Source organism: Pinus tabuliformis, chromosome Q, assembly GCF_031772625.1.
Source record: "Pinus tabuliformis cultivar Carrire ecotype Pingquan chromosome Q, CPIR1, whole genome shotgun sequence".
Taxonomy (NCBI): domain Eukaryota; kingdom Viridiplantae; phylum Streptophyta; class Pinopsida; order Pinales; family Pinaceae; genus Pinus; species Pinus tabuliformis.
In genome coordinates, this window is record NC_142296.1 from 171,728,060 (window position 1) to 171,751,146 (window position 23,087).

The 23,087-nt window shown below is 36.1% G+C and overlaps 1 protein-coding gene across 1 annotated transcript; it reads right to left on the bottom strand.

Moving 5' to 3' along the window:
- Positions 1–13,220: 13,220 nt before the first annotated feature.
- LOC149218787 (uncharacterized) lies at positions 13,221–17,550 on the bottom strand. Its single transcript, XM_089386637.1, has 7 exons — positions 17,459–17,550; positions 17,296–17,356; positions 15,589–15,785; positions 14,739–14,889; positions 14,554–14,639; positions 14,297–14,388; positions 13,221–14,151 (listed from the first exon to the last, which is right to left on the bottom strand). Exons 1-7 carry the CDS (start codon positions 17,548–17,550, stop codon positions 13,886–13,888), a joined length of 945 nt encoding a protein of 314 aa, XP_089242763.1. The 3' UTR covers positions 13,221–13,885.
- Positions 17,551–23,087: the final 5,537 nt, after the last annotated feature.

The following is a 23,087-nucleotide window of genomic DNA, read 5'->3' on the forward strand; positions in this document are numbered from 1 at the left end:
ATCTCTCTCAGACACTGATATTTTCAACACCCACGAGCAAGTGAGGTCTCACCTGAGGTATATTGATGGATTTGTAGAAACTTTGAAGGTTATGCTAGGAGACAGGGGAAATGGGGTTTTGTTTACATTAGTGGTTTTGGTAAGGTAATTCCTTTTGTCTGCTCTGAAATGGATAATGTATCCCATGGAGGATTGGTTGTGGAAGGGGAATTCTTTGACATTTGGGGAAAGCTCATTTATGAGCTTTTCCTGTGGTAGTGTCTTGGGATGGTAGAACTATGGTTATGGTTGTAAAATTGGCCGTCGTTATGGACAGCTCATGGTGCCCAAATTAGTCTTCATACTAGTTTCATCATGTCTGTCACATATTATATAAGCTCCCCCCTAGTCTCAAGGTGGTGGAAAGGTGGTGGCTTCATTGCTGACAACCTTAAGGTTAAATCATTATTCTCTCTATGTTGGATAGTAGAAAATTATGCTACAGTCACGGGGGTCGATTTTCATTTGCATTTCCTCGGTTGGTCATAGTAGGATTGAATCGTTGTTTGTCAAAGAGCTAGGTAATATCGTGTCTCGTATTCATTTGGTGTCTTGTGACCAACTCCCAACCAAGGTGTCTTATGTTTCTTATTAGGTGTTGATGTTCATTGTGCTCTTTGTATATAACTCGAGGATCGGTCCATCCTTCAAATTAGTGGCAGTCTTACCCTTTGCGACACCTTATCCCTCTGACCATCCCGGGATTTCATTCAGTTTCCCAGTGTTGGTCTGTGGAGTATGGTACCTTGCTACCTTCTCTATTTGGTTCTGAAAAAGGTTATGATTTCACTATATATTTTCTAATTCAAACTTTTCTAACTCTGGAAACTACTGGTTCTCACAAAATTTGGGGTTTCGGAAGGTATGGGCATATATTAGTTTGGGATTATCGAGGGCTTCAATTAATCCTCTTACACCCACACATACTTCTCTTTAGGGTTTCTACTGATTCTCTGGCTCGTCTTATAATGGGGTTTTACCATCAATGTCATCAATCATCACTTGGTCATTTAGTTTTCTAGTGTTGTCACCTTGTGGTTTATATGCAGGTCTTACGAAGATATGGCTCCTCGCCAACAACTTCCCAAACACAAGGGTGGTGCCCCTGGCACATCGTCTTCCAGTCATCGGCGTGTATTCAGGTGGGATATGGTGGAAAACTTTTTTGACTTAGCTCCTCTCGAAGTTAAGAAAGAAATTCTACATTTGGAAGCCAGGGAATTCAGTGATGGTAAATATCACTCTTATTCAACGATTGGCGGCGACAACCTCAAATGGTTCCCCTATCAGGGAAGTTTCAGAGGAGAATATTGCACTTCCTTCACTCAATCACCTTACATCATCAGTTGGAAACGCTACTCACCATGGTAATTTGTAACAAGTAAGTTGACAACTACAAGGTCTTTGTAGGTTAGGGGGAGACTAAGAGAATCCCGAGGGATATCAGGCATAATTTGGATGATATCGTGGTCAAAATGAATCGAGTGGAACACTTTGTGGTATCGAATTCAAAGACTTATTCAAATGATCATTAGGATGAGGTTGCGGTCATCAACACTCCACCTCTAAACATTGTCCATGAAAGCTCTTCTCCTCACTCGTCGATTATTATTTTGGGTTAATAAGTCCGCTATGCAATATGTTCTAGTCTTTACTATTGGAAGGTACTCGTTTTTCGTAAACAATATAATATTTTTTTTCAGTAATGTCAGTGGTTTCTAATTGATGTTATTTCAATTCTGGCATTTGGTTTGGCTCAGTGAAAAACTCAAGGAAATGAGTGGATCATAGTAGACTTTGTTGTAGGGTAGTCCCATCTTGTAATTTTTGCTACTAGTAGTTCCCATTGTGTCTATATTTATCTTAAGAGGTAGTCATGATCCTCCAAGTCAGTTGTTGGTATAAATAATTCCCAATGTAATATCTTTTGCTATCAATAGAAATCACTTGAAGAACTTTAAAAGCAAAATTACATGGGAAATAATATTTTTTGTTCATTTTATTTATTTATATGAGTGTCTTTTAATAAAAATGGGAAAATATAAAGTACTACCTTTATATCGATTGCATTTGATCAATTGCACAATAATCCAACAAGTTTTCTTTTGATCCTTGGTTGTCTGCTTTTGAATATTTTATTATAATAATAATTAATCAACCTATATATTATATAGGTGGTATGTTTTTTGAATTTTCTTTTTTAAAATATATAAATGGTATATTTTATATTTGTGTATAATAATTGTGAAAAATAATAAATATAATTTTGATTTGGTTTAAAATTTTGGTGTATTATTATTATTATTATTATTATTATTATTATTATTATTATTATTATTATTATTATTATTTATTGAATGTGAATATTTTCATAATTATTAGGTTGTTCAAATTTTGTGAAAGTAAAGTTTTTAAAATATTTTTACATTTTTAGTAGACATTTTGTCTATCATTAAGGACACATAAAATTGCAAAAGTTAAAATAGTACAATAACACAAATTTAAAGGATTTTATTTTTTATTTGTTGAAGAACAAATTGTATATTCTATTAAATGTAACATATCAAGTTCTTTGATTCTTGATTTAGTGTATGAGGCACGTGTTGGCGTGCGAGGGAAGTGACCTAGGGTTCAACAATGTGCCAAAAAATCTCTCTTGGACACTGACATTTTCAACACCCACGAGCAGGTGAGGTCTCACTCAAGGTATATTGATGGATTTGTAGAACCTTTGAAGGTTATGCTAGGAAATAGGGAAAATGGAGATAAATCTGGCTCAAAGTAACACAAACCGACCGATTGCAGTTTCAATATGTCGCAAACAAATAAATTAAACAAAAATACATTCATAAGTATTTATTGCATATATTAACATATTCCCAACATCTACGACACGAATTGGTTGCACATAATATATGGTTTATCCATAAAAGTAAATGTTTGATAGGTCTCCATCGCATGCGTGTAGGACTAACTCTGACATAAAACAATAAAAGGAATAGGGTTCATTCACTAATGTAGTGACATGGCTATTTACAACATAGAAAGTATTCACACAAACAATTGACATAAACCTTGTATAGATTCCATAGCTCATTTATTAATTCCACCATTGACATAAACCTTATATAGATTCCATAGCTCATTCATTAATTCCACCATTGACATAAAAAGATAAACAATAAAACCATGAATCTAGAACAAAATTACCTCCCAATAGTTCATATTTATATTAAACATCAAAAGGGAAAATATACAACAGCTCCATATATCTGACTACAAGAACTCAGAATGTGATCATTCATATAGTATGAATCTGGCCAACTCTATTACAATAGACAAAGTCGATAATAACAATACATTGGAAAACTATCAGAGCCTCAACACTAACATTCATAGAACTAGATAATAGAACAAATACAATGTCAGGTAGCACCAACAACACAAAACTATTAGATAACAAAAGTAGGGCCATAATAGCATCGAACATAATTGAACCAAAAAAAATCGTTGATCATTAGTAGTGGCTCCTTATATAGCCTTAGTCTTCAATACCCAGCGTAAGGGAATCTCCAACCACCTCACCTTGATGATATTTCTTTATTTGTGCCAAGCCATAACTATTCGTTGAACTATACCGAGCCAAATCGCCACCACTTCCCATGTCTAACCAACCTCCATAGTTGACGGATACCCAATCAGCCGAGGAATATTTTAGTTATCACAGTAGTCATCTCATCCTTCGTCGCACAACTACATCGTTTGAGGGGAATTTGTGTGGCTTGTTGTGTATGGTGTCAACCACCCTCTATGAAGTGTCCCCATACTAAGGTAAAATTTCAAAAAAAAATCCCCCTTTTCGCCTTAGCCCCCAAAATCCCCCAACAGTATTTGTGGCTCGTCCTCAAGTCACTATATCATGATTGTCCACCAATTGAAGCGAGGATTTATATATTTTTCACTATAAACTTCTTAAACATTTATGTGGCTTTGTGCATAGTTTTCTTGGCTACTTCCCAAATGTTTGCGACAATCTCTATAGGAATAGCAGTTTCTTGAAACAAACGCTCATTCTCAACAATGACATTGTACACTTTTTTCTATGTTGCAACAAGATCATCTATGAGCTCCATAGCCTTGTCCTGTAGTTGAACCACTTTTTGTATAATATTCCCAGTAGGAACTAATCCAAAATACTATGGAGTTTTCTACATGTGGTTGAGTTTTTAGTGTTTTTTCATCAAATAGTTGGTGGATGTATTGGTGTAGGTATTCTTCTTAAGTTTGGTTTGATTGAAAACATACCATCAGTTTATTCTCATGAAAGTACACTTAGTACAACACATATTATTTTATTAAAAACTTAGAATTTATACCAGAAATAACAAACACAACCATACACTAATTTTGGACATTAGTACAACTAGCAATTGTCCCAAAAGGTACAAAGAGAGGCCGATAGGATTATTAAAAGGAAGAAACCTCTACAGATAGTCAAGCATGTACAAAGCTCGCTAGTGACCAAGGCAATAACCACGATGACCATCCCGTACCAGCACATTTGAAACTAAAACAACAAAACCAAAACCAAACCATTCATATCAATATATTAAGTTTAAAACGTGTTCATACTTAAAACTCAATAGGTTATTGGCAACACACTTTATTTTTTTAAATAAAAAATAAATTACACCGTTTTACATGGTAAATGAAAAGCGGAGAAATTTGTGATTTGCAAATATTAAAACAAACCACTTACATTGCTGGTTGACATTACAACTAAAACATTAACTAATTGTAAGATGCTTTTCCACATTGTAATTTAATATGCTTTTCTATCTTCAACTTTTAAACTCATTATTTATGTATAAAATTGTTGTCCACTTATATCATATATAAAACCACCTTAATTAATGATGATAACCCCTCAAGTGAAGGTCAGATCAACATTATTTACTTAAACCATGAGTGTTGAAAAAGCAGTATTTAAATAGATTATATAAACATTAACCATTCCGCAATATCAACATTATTTTCTTGGATTATGTCAACATTTACCATTGCGTGCATCTCGGTAACTATAACTAGATGGAGATAAGGTAGGCCCCGTAATATTAATTACTTTGTTTATGTCAACATTTACCATTGCGTGTATCTCGGTAACCATAACCAGATGGAAATAAGGTAGGCCCTGTAATTGATAGTGTGATTAGAAAGTCAAATTATAATATTCTTAAACCAATACTTATTGTATTCTTATACGTATATTCAATGTATTTAAACCTCTTAAAATATGCATCCTTGCATTATCATGCTTCTGTGATTAAAATACATCCCTTACATGCAACGGAAAACCACAATTCCAACATCCATAACCAAAAAAAAAATTGAAGACACCCACTTCTATGTATATACGCTTGTAGGATTCCTAACGGATCAAGGTCTCTTAGTTTAATAGACAAATCCTTATGGGCCGTCATTCAATGATATGAAATCAGGTGACAACTTAACAAAAATTGACTTGTAAATAAAAGTAGTCTGCAGTGAGTATAAATCCTTGAAAAAATATCAAACCTTGTTATCCAGTTCTATTTAATGTACTTAATCCTCATGCCACTCACTGGTGTGGTTTACTATTCATATGAATGTCATATGGAAAACAGTGAGGTGACATGATGCTGATGAATGATAAGGGCAGATAGTTACATAAATATGAAACCTAGTTATCCATTTCCATTCAATGTACTTAATCCTCTTGTCCTACCCGCTGGTGTGTCCTTTGATGGTTTACTATGCACATGAATGTCATATGGCAGGCTCAACAATCTCAAGTAAAGTTTATACAGAATTAGTTTGAGAGTCGATTGAATATGGATTTAGTTCATACCGAAATAGATTCATCTAGGTTTAAAGTTAAAGCACAGTTCAACCAACTAATTGAACATGTGCATCCTTGCATTACCATGTTTAACATATATATTAAACTAATATTCAATGTATTTAAACCTCTTAAAATATGGATCCTTGCATTATCACGCTTCTGTGATTAAAATACATCCCTTACATGCAACGGAAAAACCACAATTCCAACCTCCATAACCAAAAAAAAATTGAAGACACCCACTTCTATGTATATACGCTTGAAAGATTCCTAACGGATCAAGGTCTCTCAGTTTAATAGACAAATCCTTATGGGCAGTCATTCAATGATATGTAAATAAAAGTAGTCTGCAGTGAGTATAAATCCTTGAAAAAATATCAAACCTTGTTATCCAGTTCTATTTAATGTACTTAATCCTCATGCCACTCACTGGTGTGGTTTACTATTCATATGAATGTCATATGGCAAACAGTGAGGTGACATGATGCTGATGAATGATAAGGGCAGATAATTACATAAATATGAAACCTAGTTATCCATTTCCATTCATTTCCATTCATTGTACTTAATCCTCTTGTCTTACTCGCTGGTGTGTCCTTTGATGGTTTACTATGCACATGAATTTCATATGGCAGGTTCAACAATCTCAAGTAAAGTTTATACAGAATTAGTTTGAGAGTCGATTGAATATGGATTTAGTTCATACCGAAATAGATTCATCTAGGTTTACAGTTAAAGCACAGTTCAACCAACTAATTGAAGATGTGCATCCTTGCATTACCATGTTTAACATATATATCAAACTAACTATTTAAATATATGCATCTATGCATCCTTGCACTATCATGATGAGCATAGACATCAAAGCAGGTTATTTCAGGTTAATAGTTTATGTTCAATGCATTCTATACACTGTCTAGAACCAGATCATACTCTGGAACGAGGTTCTTTCAGGTTATTTGTTTGTGTTCAATGCATTCAATACACTGTGTAGAACCAGATCAGACTGTCCAGAACCAGGTTATTTGTTTATGTTCACTGCATTCAATCCACTGTCTAGATTCCATACATGGGTTATAGGTTTACTCTAGAGCATGGCCATTGAAAAACCTCAATTTGTAAATTAATATAAGTCCCATCACCCTATTTACAATCCCTAAATTCTTTAATGAAATTAGATTTGAACTAAGTACAAATCCCATCTCGTCACCTCACTTGTTGTACCTAAACTCTTTAGTGAATCTAGAGTCTATTTGCATAGCAACACTGAACGTGGGAACACCTAATGCACTTCAGAAACAAAAACAAGCAGTGGTTATGTCTTCTTATCTATGCTTTAAGGTCTGAGTATGGAAACGAGAAGAGGAGATATGGGAAGGTTACATGTTGATTTAATGATTGTTGTGGGGCAACACTATTCTTTTTTTGCAGACTGCAGGCCCCTGTGGTAATTATAGGGTTCATATCTCTGTTTTGTGGAGGCTGAGAGGCCTAAAAAGGAGCTCAAACCAAGACACATACTCAGCAAGTAGGAGCGCGTTGTTTGGGTAAGGTTTGGAGGGTAAACACAAGGTTTTACAACAATAGGTTAGGGATGGCATGTGCCCTAACCAATTTTGTCATCAACCCGAAACAAAGCACAGTGTGCCAAAGACAGGAGGAGCAGTGAGAAGGTATGTTAAGTCTCCTTTTGTTGACGTTGTTTGCCAGTGATGAGGCTATTCCAAAAGGAGTTTGGACAACAATATTGATGATAGATTTGGTACATCCTAGAAGCAAGTTCATCAACAACAATTACATGTATTTCAATGTCAAGAAGATTAGTGATAGGTTGCAAGGAAGTTTGTTCATCTTCTTGAGTTGATGTTTTTCTAGTGGATGTAGGGTCCTAGTAATGGATAGTTGGTGGAGCATCCAAAAGAACAGTTATTTGGGAGGGCTAGATTGGCTTTCTCCAAGCCCTAAGTGTAGGTCATTGAAGGAAAAATGGTCGGCTAGGAGATTCAGCAAGAAAACTGATCATTCTGTATATAATTCGCTATATGATCTACCTATTTACAATGCTACACATATCCTTTCATCCCCCACTGAACGTAAAATCACCAGATGCATTTCATAGACAGAAAGGCCAAAAACATGTCGTACTCAAACCAGAAAAACTGATCCTTCAATCTATAAATGATCCTTTCTATCTATTTACAATGCTACACACTTGCTTTCATTGTTATCAGCATCTATTTACATGGCTGGAACGTAATAGATCTCTGATATTTTCCAGATTAGGCCTGCATGCATGCATTTTGAGAACATTATTTACTATACAAATTGTAGATACCCATCATATCACATTTTGACAGTTACAGCCAGTCAAGCATACCATGGGGTTTTCCTGCATATATTCTCCTGTTAGTCCACATCAATAGTGCAGAGATCTGCCATAGAGAGGTCCCAGGTTCGCCTCGGGCAGATTGATAGACATTAAAAAGTTATAGATGCCCGAAGTATCACTCACCAAATAGTTGATCATCTCTTTAGAACAGAGGAGCAGTAAGCATAAATGGACAGCAGAAGCCAGCACTGAACATCTCTACCTTGAAGATCTAGCCTCTAAAAGGGAAATAAAAACCCTCTGTTTATTCTTTTTTACCTGTCCACCACAATCAATTTCTTGCCTGACAACTTAGAATCCGAACCAGAGATGTAGCAAAGCAGCTTTCCAGTGCCACCTTGTACACTTTGCCAGCATCTCCACTTCCAATAACATGATACTCTGTCAATCCATTCAGAATGTCTGACACTTCAAATTCAACCATGTGAAAGGATGTGAGTTTCGAAGACTCTGTACTTGTTTTAATCTGCACGAAATTCTTGTGTCTCTTATGGAGGAAACCTATACCAATCAAGCAGACTACCATGGCCACAACAATAACTGAAATCAATACCCTATGTCTATGATTTTGAGATGCATGGAAGCATGAAGGAAGCGTTAATGGCCCGCTCCACACAGGCCTGGATTGTCAAGAAAACTTTCATCATATGCCAGATTATTGTAACCAACAGGGACAGAGCCAGACAAGTGGTTGCCAGACACATTAAGAAAGCTCAACTTGAGATTATCTAATTCAAGGGGTATTTCTCCTGAAAGAAAATTGTTTGAGAGGTCAAGGCTGTTAAGAACAGGCAACAACCCAAGTGACGCAAGAATTGATCCTGTGATCTGGTTGTTGGCAAGGTTAAGCTGAGAAAGACCTTTCCATGATATTATCGTTCTTGGAAGCTCCCCATACAACATATTGTGATAAAGAGAAAGCCACGACAGTGAGGTAAACTTGGTAAGTTCCACTGGGATAGTCCCTGATATATTGTTGTGACTGGCCAGAAACTTGTTGAGAGTCCACAATTGTCCAATGCCAAAGGGAATACTTCCGCTGAATTGATTAATGCGTGTGTAAACTAAAATGGTACAATGTAAAAGTAGGGTATTGGTCTGTAGTAGGCTCTTGATCTAGTCTAAAAGTTGTATGCATATTCGTTGTACAGACAAGATTCCTTTGTGATTTCAGAAATGGAATTATTTACATGCCCAACATGCAAGATTTGATTGCAGAACTATTTCAAACCAAGTGTTTAGCCATAAAATACCAAAATGCATATATGTATACTACAAGTAACCTGTTAAACCAACAGTACAGGGAAAGGATAACGCCCAACCTATTTACTGATTACATTCACAGCCATACAAAACTCAATGGAGAATATAGCCACTGTAAATTATGAAGAGAAATTTAAACACTGTAATTCCATGAATTGCATGAATAGATCTTAACAAAACGAGAACAAAACAACAATATGCTTACTAAACAAGTAATCCAGTCACTCTATTATTCAGCCTAAATTTGCTTTCCCGTGGGTAGCAATGCTGAAAAGTTGACAAGTTTCGCCTTTACGATGCTAGAATTATCTTTATGCAGGAATTCCAGGGATTTTATAACAGTTTTGAAGGTTAGGTGCTGAACGTTACCTCTTTATCTGGTGCTCTCAATGGAACAGCTCATGTCTACCTGGATGGAATGCAGTGAGCTTCCCAGAAATTGTTTGATTGTTTGTTTTATGATTTCTTTTCAGAGTATCCTTGTTTTTGCTTTGGAATTTCAGATTCCCAAACTATGTATTAATATTGGACAATGAATATATACCCTTCTGGCAGAGTAATAAATGTTGTATAAGCCTGAACAGGAGTAGAGTAATAGATGCTATACATAATTTATTACTCTTCTGCTGGTTCCATATTGATTACCTATTGGGCTTGTATCTTGTTTCTACTGACATAATTGTTTCCATGTCTATGTGGTGTCACTGGTGGATATCCCTGGGGGCGTATTATTCTGGTAAAATATGTTCTGCATAGCATCCCTATATACTGGATGCACATTGGCAATTTACCTCAAGGAGTTCTGCACAAGCTTAATACAATAAGCACAGGTTCATACGGGCCAGCACACAATAAGCTCGAAAATTCCATCTCGTTAGTTTGGACATTATAAACTGCTCGATCAAATAGGGTGAATGGGGGGCTATTGGGGACAGAGCCGAGTGATTGCCCAAGAAAACAGAGAGAATGGACCCGGGCTTCTGAGTGAAAATTAAGCCAGTCCGTCCAACAAATCCCTAGGAAGCAAAACAGAACTGAGAGAGATGATATGGCAAGGAAAGGGAAACAAAGTAGTTGAAGAAGGACCTGACCTGGAAGAAATGATGTTGTGCAGATGTTTTCTAAACAACAGCTCCCGCTCACGATTTCCAGCTCCGTTCTTCATTCGTGAGATTGTCAAACCAGGGTCCTCTGTCAGTTTGAACACTACTATACTTTGTGAGATTGATCCAAGAAGGCTGCCGGTAGTTTGATCCAAGAAGGCTGCCGGAAAGGTCATGGAAGCACGGAAATCGCAGAACAGTTGGTCGTGCATGGCAAAACAGATGTGCACCGCAAAACAGGGACCGCATAACTGGGTAGGTACCAAACAGATAGATGCTACCATATGCATCTTTCTCCGAAAACACAATGCGCCATTACTACTGGACCTTATGAATGCATAAGCTTGTGAAGAAAACGTCAGGAATTTCTCAAACGCCAACTAAAAATTAAGTAGCCGCAGAACCGCCTTCATGAATATCCATGAATACACGAGGAGTATGACTGCTCGCTTTCAGAACTCTGCAGTTATGACCGCTATATTTCCGACGCCACGTGTCAGCGTGAGAAACAAAGGGACAACGAAAGTCCCTTTCAAAGGAAGGCCTATCGGCCTAACTAGCAATTGCCCCAAAAGGTGCAAATAGAGGCTGATAGAAATGTTAAATTGAAAGAATTGTATTTTGGTTCAAAATAATAAATATTATAATAATTCAATCATTCAAACTAAACCTAGTCAATAAATTGCCCAAAATAAAATAAATCCTTAATCAAAATTATACAAATTATTATTTTTAATTTCTACCATTCCATTACAGCTCTAGCACATATATAAAGATACACAAAGTAAAGTATTCAAACATGAATATATTCTCATAATAACTCTGGGTTGGAGATACTGCCATAATTTGACAGTAAGAAATCAATCAGCAATATATTCTCATAATCACTCTAGGTTGGAGATACCGCTACCTCTATTCTATGTTTCTAAAGCAAAATTCCTACACATTCCACACTATTAGTATAAGTTATTATATTCACAATAGCCCCAAGCAACTTCTTAAAATCTCAATTCACAACTCCAGCAACATAATACTTTTCCTAAACATTTCCTTGAATGAAAAGATACATCCTCCCAAGGTATGTCCAAAGTATGACAAATGAACAACACTGAATAATTTCAAATATATATCAAAGCAATACAAACATAGCAAGCCACTAGGCCCACTACTTCAGCCATCTTTACAGTCAACTATGAGAACACTAACCTAACAATAGTTGATCATACAACTCAAAAAAATGAAAATAATGTTCATGCTAAATTCTCATAATTTTTATCTTTTACTTTTTGTTAAAAACTCCCCAGAATAGGACAAATGCAAGTTTCATAATCATTAACTTGTAAGATTGGTCACAAGTTTATTTGAAGCGTAGTCCAGAGGGTTGTAGGGGTCTTTACACTGGGCGACACAGTCATGCACATGGCATCCAGCCATGGACAACGAAGGTGATCTTTAGAACAGAAAGTCTTGATTTAACACGGCCACTTTGATAGTGACAATGTGATCATCCAGTGAAAGAAGAACCAGATCATGCCAAGAGGGGTGACCACGGTTTAATTAAAATCTAATTACAGACCCAATTAGAAAGTTCCACCTACTCTATGCCTACGTATTCCTGAGATGAGAAAGCATGAAATTGGTTATAGATCGAGAATCCACGGGCATCACTCTGAGTTTGAGATACCACATCTATTCTATGTTTCTAAAGCAAAATTCCTGCACATTCCAAACTATCAGTATAATTTATTATATCCACAATAGCCCCAAGCAACTTCTTAAAATCTCAATTCACAACTCCAGCAACATAATACTTTTCCTAAACATTTCCTTGAATGAAAAGATATATCCGCCCAAGGTATGTCCAAAGTATGACAAATGAACAGCACTGAATAATTTCAAATATATATCAAAGCAATACAAACATAGCAAGCCACTAAGCCCAGTACTTCAACCATCTTTACAGTCAACTATGAGAACACTCACCTAACCATAGTTGATCATACAACTCAAAAAAATGAAAATAATGTTCATGCTAAATTCTCATAATTTTGATCTTTTACTTTTCTTTTTCTCCCACCTTGATGTATAACACAATAACAATCAAATGATCGACATAAAGCTCTCTCTGCAACTTAGTCATCCCCAATAATTAACTACTGGAAATTTTGAAAAAATAATTAGATAACTCACGTCATGCTTTGATCACTATTAAAAAAAACTACTTTTCTAATCACGCTGAAGAAAATCAAATCATTCATCATGGTGAAGAAAATCAAATCATTCATCAACCATTTGAAGCAAATTGACACAAAATATCTTAATATTGACTGAGAATCAAAGGTTTTCTTTTCATTTTTTTCTTATTTTCTTAATCCGTCAACTCCAAAGATAACCCGATAGGACAAAAGTTGATCCTACACTAGCCACAATTTGTTTTAATGTACCGAAAATCCCTTGGAGAAAATACTCAAATGCTCTCAACAATTACTCAAAAACCAACGAATGCTCTCACAGTAATAGCAATTGCCACCACTGGGCACGCAACTTTTCAGAAACCACTCTAGACAATATCCATTGTCAGCCCATCATCACAAATCAGTGTTTTCATGTCAAAAGTTTGGATTTAAATTAAATATCTACTCAGGCAGTCTAAATTGGATGATAGTCGTCTGCAACCACATCCATGAACTTTCGTCCCAGAGAACGAGCGTACCTGAATTGAAATCAAAGGAAGAGAAAAAACTGCACGACTTAAAATTCAACCTGCAATGGTTTATGGCATTGCCGTGCTGACATAGAGTTTGGAATGCAGGACACTTCATCTCCTTCAGCATTTCCTCTTCCTCCTATTTAACAAATGGCAATTCTTCTTTTCTTTTCACTTTTTTTTCCATCAATTTTCTCTTACAGCAGACAAGCCAAAGGTTTACCCAAAAACCCATTCTCTCTTAAATATACCCTTTTGGTACGAGTTTTGACTCGCATTTTTTCATTTTCTATTGCAGAACTTTTTGAGAATGTTTATATTTTTATCTTTTGACTATATTGAGGAGATCATAGACGAAGATTTGTCAACAACTTGCTTGTTGACACACTCCACTGACTCCTGGTATTTTGCCTTACTAATGGCTATAATAAAAAAAAAGCCATTCATAACCCAACTGATTCTTTTGTTTCAAAAAAAACCCCATTGTTATGGATGTTCCTAGTTTATCCTCCATATGAAGAATGTGAAAGGAAAAAATCATAATCTGGATGTTTCACCTGATGTAATCTCAACCATTGATCAGCTGACTGAAACAAAGAGTTAGCCTGTTGTCGTTCACAGTTGCCATTAGTACTCCACACTGTCCCCTTCAACTTGTAAGAAGCTAGACCAAATACTGGTAAAGCTATCTTTGGAGAACCCCCAGAATTGCTTATCGGAGTGACAGGAACACTTTTCCCTCCAGTACTTACATGAATACTGCCACCATCTGCCAAAACATCAGTTAGAGATCAAATGCGGAGTGAGAAAATCAGAATTCAAAAAGCATCAACATGCTTTACTGATATGAAAACTATGTGAACAAAGTAGCAACAAGATGGAGGGAAAGAAAATAGAAAACAGATGAATCAAACCTTTTAGTGGAGTTGAAAGGGAATGAAAAGTTAGGAAGCAGGCAGCCAGGTCTCGCAAGGTTGGACCTGTTGGTATCCTGTATATCGGGTACCTGTAAGGAAATTCTTGTTTTAATTAGATAGCGGTAGATAATGAAAATTCATCTAGACGTTACTGATCGCATTGAACAAAATCCAATAGAACAGGAATGCTTAATAACTAACTGGCCTCCACACCAACTTAATCAAGGATTGCACAAGTATAATTGATGGCATACCAAGCAACCGATAGCCAACTGATTGGCAACAGATCAATGCTTCTTAAGGTTTTCAGCTGTGGAAAGTCCTTGGCAAGATCTCCAATCTGCAACATCCAGTTAACAGATATTAATTTTAACCTCGCAATTGAAACTACACCATGAAATAAAACATTCATCAAAATAAATGCATAACCGAATCTTACCTTGTCAGCTAGAGGTTCACGACTATATGGAGTTGCTCGCTCAAAATATTGAAATGAAGGGAAACTGCTTCCTTCACCATCATCACTAGAAAAGCCTTTTTGTGCAGCTTTAGAGTGACTTCTATTGCCCCACCATATTTTGAGTCTCACTCTACTTCATCACTACTACTACCTTCACTACCTGTATCTCTATAATCATCACTTGCATCACTCTCCTCACCAGGGAACCTGCAAAAAAAAAAAACAAAGCATGTTCAGGACTCAACTGAGCCAGCATGAATCACGTGTCCAACGTTATCAAGTTTTAAATGATATTGCTCCAATGAAAGACATGTGCATTAACACTGAATTGTGACAGGCAACATCTTGTCTCAGATATGACACAACTGATAGAGAGAGCCGCCGAAGCATGCAATATTTTCATTGTCTGGAGCAACATTAAAGAAGAATCGTTTGTAAAGATAGATTTCTCCAAAAAAAAAAAATTGTTAAACAACAGGAGATAAATTGTTAAAGTTAAAATAACAGGAGCTACGGATAAAATAAATACACTTGGAATACTAGAAAATTATCGGAAGTTAGAAACTATGAGTGTCAATGAACCCACACTGTGCTCCATTCAATGGCACCCTAACGACCACTTCCAAAACGCAGGGAACAGATAATAAGTAAGTAGAACACTGTCAATGCTCTGAGAAGTTAGCAATTGTCACTATAAATGAACCAATGATGGAATCCAATCAATAACAGCATACCCACGACTTCCAAACCACAGAGAACAAATCAAAACCAAAAACAAAATATTACTGATAAAACAAAAACCCAATGTAGCAGATTTATAATACAATACAACAGATCTGTAACAGAAGCAATTACCTGCTGCTTCACACCCAGAGGGGCAGCTTCAATGTAAGAAACATTACAGTCATAAAACACAAATGGGTCTCCACAGTAGGCCTCTCTGAAGAAAAAAACCCAAACAAACACAAGCAGCAACAATCTCCTGTATTCCCCCATGGCAGTTGTTTTCTTCTTCGAACAAGCTTTCTGCAGAAATGTAAGCTTCGGTATATGATAAAAACCCTTAGGAACCCCAAACTTACATTTTGCGAAATGGGTGTCAAGGAAACAACACTACTTCGCTGGAAAGCTCGTCTGGGTATTCAAGCCCTCTCTGCATGCATTTGCTGAGCTATTTATGCGGAGAACGCGCATGTTAGTTCTGTAAGGAATCTAATCTGACAACCTTACAGACCTCCTCCTAGCGATCTAATTCTAAATCATAAGTGCACAGATGTTACTCCGAGAATATTAGGGTGGCTCTTTCAAAAATAAAAGGATTAAATGTTCATAGAAAACTCCTTTGCAGCAACGGTATGTATAGACATCCTAATGATAAGAAATATTCCCTTTTTCCAGCCACTACAATAGCAAAAGACTACTTATGGAGGTCACCTTTTAGAGTATTAATATTTTCAATTAACTAAAATCGATGCAATTTAAGGTACTTCAATATTTTATCTAGCAGAGTTTAGCCCAAAAATGACAAATTTGTGGGTTTGATAGTCCCTCTAATCGCTGTGTAGTTATCTCTTCAACACATTATGGTAATAGCAAATCAAACAACCAATAAGAAAGGAATTCTGGCCTTAAGACTTTCAACTAGTTCTTGTTCTCCTTCCACAACGAATACTCTAGCACGAGAGAAAAAACAACTAGAAAATCAAAGGGGACTCCACTACTCCAAATCATAGTTACATGTCTACATGTCGCCCCAAGAAGAAATAGATTCATCCTGAATGGTGATATTTTCCATTCCACAAGAAGGAAAATCAACCCTCTTTGTGCAGCTACCTGTTGCAGCTACCTGTTCTTCTTGACCGCGATCCTCCATGCTGCCCGCATGGGTGTCCGTATGATTGCAGGTTCGTCACAGTAGAGGAAGGGGAGGGGGTGGATCCAGTTGTCGATAAGAAGGAAGAAAGGGTGGCCCCTAGAGCCCACAGGCCCTGATTCCCCACATGTTTGGTTATGGGTATAGAGCCCAGAGTGGAAGTCTGCTCCGGCTCTCGTGATCCCTTCTCGTCTCGTAATAGATTGTGAGTGTGTACACACTCACATAAGTTGAATTTCTTATATTAATTTATTTCTATTTATGTGAGTGTGTACACATTCACAATCTATTACGAGGGTTATGAGTATAGAGCCCAGAGTGGAAGTCTTCTCCGGCCCTCGTGATCCCTTCTGGTAATAGATTGTGAGTGTGTACACAATCACATAAGTTGAATTTCAGTTGAATTTCTTATATTTATTGTGAGTGTGTACACAATCACATAAGTTGAATTTCTTATATTAATTTATTTCTATTTATGTGAGTGTGTACACTCCAGAAGGGATTACGACGGTCAACTTATATTAATTTATTTCTATTTATGTGAGTGTGTACACTCCAGAAGGGATTACGACGGCAGGAGCAGACTTCCACTCTGGGCTCTATAGGCTCTATACCCATAATCAAACATGTAGGGAATCAGGGCCTGTAGGCTCTAGGAGTCACCCTTTCTTCATTCTTATCGACAACTGGATCCACCCCCTCCCCTTCCTCTACTGTGACGAACCTGCAATCATACAAACACGCATGCAGACAGCATGGCGGGTCGCGATCAGGAGGAACAAATAGCTGCTAGAAGAAACAGCATTCCAATCATCGAATATATGACCGAGTCACGATCAGGAGAAACAAATAGCTGCTAGAAGAAACAACATTCCAATCATCGAACATATGACCGCCTCCAATCTTGAATTTCTGCATTCTCACTATAAAACAGTAGCAGAAACTTTCTTAGGCTTCGTACCCTTCCCGGGATCCTGCAATGCCTTTGATATGAATGCAAAAAACAAACAAAGCACGAAAATAAATTACTCTCTCACAATGTCATCCATATAAATAACAACAGTTGCTTGGCTTCATACCTTAATCTTCCTACCCGGGATGCTGCAATACCTCGGTATCAAACCACGGAAGAAAATAAAATACTTTAATTACTCTCTCTTGTTATCCATATAAATAACAGTTGCTCGGCGGTGGCAGTGATCGAAAATTTTAACACGTCTGCCCTCTGGAGCGACACATTCGCTTTCGTCCATCTGCCATCTGACTTGGACTCTTTGCCGACACTTGCCTTCTTATTTATAACTCTTAAAGCCTTTGGTAGCCTTCTTATCCACATGCGGTCATTGGAATGCCATAGAATGCTTGGATTCCTCTTTTCTTGTCAGAGAATCTGTTTTTGATCTCCTCCATCTTTATTGCATGCATGCATTGGATTCTTCTTTTTTCGTCGGAGAGTATTTTTTATTTTTGACTTTTTGGATATTTATATTTTTTTTAATAGTAAACTAATCTTTCACAAATAAACTTTTGATTAAAAATATTCTTATATGTGAAAGAAATTTCACCACAAATTTAATATAAGGGAAAAAATAATAGTTAGAATATACAAATGGTTTATTAAATTTTGAATTTTATTATTCTTTTATAATCAATAATGATAATGATAATGTATTTTTTATTTTCAAATTTATTTTTTATATTAAAATGTCTGAATAACCAAATTAACATTAAAATTATTTGTCACATTAAAAGTATTTGATTGTAAGTCTTGTTCAAAAAAGTTATACACAATTCTTTATAACAAAGACCTTGCAATGGAGCCTATTTTGGCAATTTTGTTTTGTTATAATTTAAAACTTAAAACAAATTAGAAGAATGACAAGTTCATTTTAAATTAAAAACTCTTTCAACATATAGTGGAGGAGAAGTAAAACAACTCTACATCATAGAATGATTTGTTATGGTTTGACTTAGATGACGAATATTATTGATAGACTTTAGACTAATAAACTAAAAAACAAAATAAAAACTTGATTCGATCCCTCCATCCCCATAATTCAAGAGAGTCTAAACAAAAAAACACCAAAACGAAAGATCAATAATAGTTTTTGAGCCCCAAATATATTTATGTTTTGAATCTCTTTTCGAGTCCCCATATATATTTATGTTTTGAATCTCCTTTTCTCTCTTGCAAACCAAAGTAAGCCCAAAAAAACTATAATCTCAACCTGGTGTTTGTACCTCTCCCTACCTCCAATACAATTTGCAACGAGTATGCTCATCAATGCGCAGCCATCCCCACACCCACATTAATGTATGGATTTGTGAACCGTCTGGACATGTCTCATGGTTGTGCCCTATGGGATTCTCATTTAGTAATATCATATTTGTATCTCTGAACACCTTTGATTGCCCCTATTTATATCGATTGCAACTTTGGGTTGAGATCAACTTTTTATCTCTAGGTGTCTATGATATTTTGTATTGTAAAATAACTTTCCATTTGCGTTACCGTTGATTTTTATTGAGATGTGGCTCGTCAAGGTTGAAGCTGAACCCATGGAGGTAAACTTACATTTGATTTTTATTGAGATGTGGCTCGTCAAGGTTGAAGCTGAACCCATGGAGGTAAACTTACATCTGTTTATAGATGAATGCTCATTTCTTCTGAAACCATTTTTCCCAAGTGCTATCAGTCCCTTTTCCCTACCAATCTTTCACTTTCCACTCAAATATATCGTCAAAAATCGAATTATATGTTATCTATTGGTCACCATAGTATATGTTATTTATTGGTCACCATAGTTTTTTCTCAGTATGGGAGAAAGTCGTGACTTGAGTTAAAAGTCAAGTCGTAATGATGTAACATTATTATAATATTTAACAAGTTAACCATGGTGGTAGGAAACTTAGTTTTTAATATTTAAGTTAAAAAAATATATGTTTTTAGAAAAATTGCATATAAGATAATTGTGTCCAAATTAATTTAAAATTATTTGATGGGTACATCAAATTTGATCTTCAATTATAATTAATAGAATTTGACAGATTTAGAAGAAACAGATATTGCAGACTAAAAATCTGAAATAGGTATTTGTGAATTATAGAACAAAAAGTTTTTGACAAACTATATTCTCTATTTTTTTTTTATAATTTAAACATTAAAACTTGTCATAGTTAATGTTAAACTAGTAGTGGTCAACATGTAAGTGTATTTATAGTCATGCCTCGGAAGGGATTGATAAATTGATATCTAAAGTGGAGAAATTAATTGCCTACTTAGGTGTAAGAACTTGCATAAATTTTGGTGGGTAACATCCAATAATAGATCCACGCATTTACATTTTTTCTCCCACTTATTAAAATGTCAAAGACTACATAGACAATGATGAACAATCATTCTTAATAAGTATATTTATTTTCATCTTATTGCTATCCATTTTTTATGTAAAAACTTGCATAAATATTGCATTTGTATCCAAAGTTATCAAATAGAAAGTATGTAGATTTAATTTTCCTAGTAGAATAATTTTTCTTTGATTTTAATAAATGGTTTAAATTTTTAAATGATGAAGTCTAATAAATTCAAGAAAAAATATTTTATTATTATAAAAAAGAATTATCTTTTTAATATATTTTTGAGAATATTTTTTAATTTGGTGAACTTAAATCTATCAATATTTCAATTATATGTACCTAGAAGTTATTACAACAATATTTCTCTTCATTATGTTATTTTTAGGGAATTGAACAACTACCCAATCCTCCAAAATAAACCTAATTTACTAAAACAAGTATAGCAATGTTCATCATGTCACTTATGGGAATCAAACTTAGGTGAGAAAGATGGTAATCATTTCTCCTAACTACCGAAGATAAACTCAATTGACAAATATAGATATATATATATATATATATATATATATATATATATATATATATATATATATATATATATATATATATATATATATATATATATAAGTTAAGCATATATACATTTAAATTAACCTAATCTTATAAACTAAATGGTTGGTAAAAGAGGATAACTATTGGTAAAAGAGGATAACTATTAATCCATAATAAACATTGATAAAAAACAGAGTTTATTAGCTAAATGGCTCTCCAGGTGAGATACCTGGAGAGTGCCCAAGCACTACACACAATACACTCTTCAATCAGGAGAATAGCCTAATACATATAGGCTTTCTCACAATCAGGGTGGTTTCAACCACTCCCTAGATAGTAGGATCTGAGACCTAAGATAAAGTCTCAGTCCTATCATCATCATAACAGTAATCTAACTTCAGCTTTCTCCATTAATTCCAACACTCCCGCTTAATGGAGAAAGGGTACTGAATAATAACATACGCTAGCTGGTCTAGTCTCAGCTAGGCTTACAATTAAAACATGAAACAACTTGGTAATAGAGGTTTTCATTTTTGTCTTCTTGCAACTTAGCCCATACTTGTTCATCTTGAGTCGAGGCTCCATCTTCACTTTCCTCGCCATGAGGTAGTGATGTATCTTCACCTCATGTCTTCCCTAGTGATGGAAAGCTTTAATTTTTATTCTTGCCCTTCTCAAGATTATGACAGGCTGGATAGGAGAATTTTCCCTCTCACTATTTCTGGTGTCAATTATCTGAAAGTCAACTATGATGTTTTCATCATTCATTGACGTAACTACTGCACACACAGAAATATTAATGACATCATCACAATTTAAATTTAAATTTTCTCCAGCTTTGTCTTCTCCTGCCACATCTTTGCAATCAGCTTCATGTGGCTCATCCAATTGATCTTCAACACTTTGTTCCTCTTCACACCCTTCTTGAAGATCAGCTCATGAATCTTGCACAATAGACTGTGCCTCTTGATTCTCGTGGTCATCAACAGAACCACATTTTTCTGAAATTTCTTCTGACTTGAACATACTACCCATGCTAATTCCAAACGCCAACATGAGAAAATCATCATCATCAGAATCAAAAATATCTAAGAATATAGACATGTTTATAACTGGTGTTGTCAAACACAAACAATGCCACAAAGGCTCAGACTGTTCCCCTGCACCATAGTCAAATTTCCCACCAACAACGCCCTTTGGCCTATCTTGATCTTGCTTCTTTCTTAACGGTTAAAGATGAATCTGAAGGGAAAGCACACCACCTCGATCCACACCACAACTTCAGATCTCAATGGCCACAGTGAGCAGGCACCCTCGCTCCAGCGACAATGGATTAGGTTGCAGGCCTCTTAGGATCTCGGCCTCTAGGGAAGTCTTCGGTTCTCTTTCACTATTGTTCGAAACCACCGATCTACACAAGTGATGATTTGGTGCCAAAATCACGCCTTAAATCCAATGCGCTGCCCAGATTTAAATCCTCAAGAAGCCCTCAGTTGTGGGCTGCAACAATAGACTAAACCCTTGCTGCCAAAAAAACAAAAACCACTTCAAATGACCACGTTGTTGGAGAAAAAACGGCTGCCTGCCACCACGCTGAGTAGCAATATTCACCATAGCTCAATTCTGTTTGAGTGTATAATACCATTGTTTATTTGAAATTCATATGATTCAATGCAAGGCTTTGCTCTCCGAACCACATCAACAAATTTGCAGTCATCCAAATTTTTGAATTTAATAAATGTAGTTACAGGGTAAACACTTTTTTTCCTTATTCTTTTGTGGTGTAATAAGCATAGCCATACCTCCTATCACACGTTGCCCATCTCTTGCTAAACCAGGCCCACACTTCAACCAAGCACAGGCCACAACCCTTCACCTTCCAAAAAGTTACCGGTCTCAGTCACGCTGGAATGGGGTTCGATCCCTCAGGAAATTATGCCAAACCACAAATTGCAATTGGGGTTTGACTCCTCAGGCACTAATCCTAGAGATCATTGACAGAGCAGCATGCGCGCATATTAGGCATAAGTTCCACGATCCACGCTGAGAAACGCTGGTGTTAATCCACTGCTGAAACGATCCACACCGAATTTGCTACACCACGGGCAATCTCACTGTGATCCCTCTACGATCCGTCCTCCTGGTGATCCTGGTCTCCTTCACGGCTAGGTTGAAGGCAACTCCACGCTGCTAATGCAGAAGATGCCAAACAGATTATTTAGATCTACCACATTGAAATAGTCTCGACTGTCAACCTCCAGTGCGCCGAGGTCTCACTTCATAAGAGGTCTCAAAAGAAAACGCCGATCTACAAAAGAACTGCTTTCGATTTCCTTGAAGGGATGTTACGATCTCTTTACAAAAGAGGCAACCACACAACACATAAGCCTCTGACCTATAACTCTGATCCCATGATAAAAAACAAAGTTTATTAGCTAAATGGCTCTCCAGGTGAGATACCTGGAGAGTGCCCAAGCACTACACACAATACACTCTTCAATCAGGAGAACAACCTAGTACATATAGGCTTTCTCACAATCAGGGTG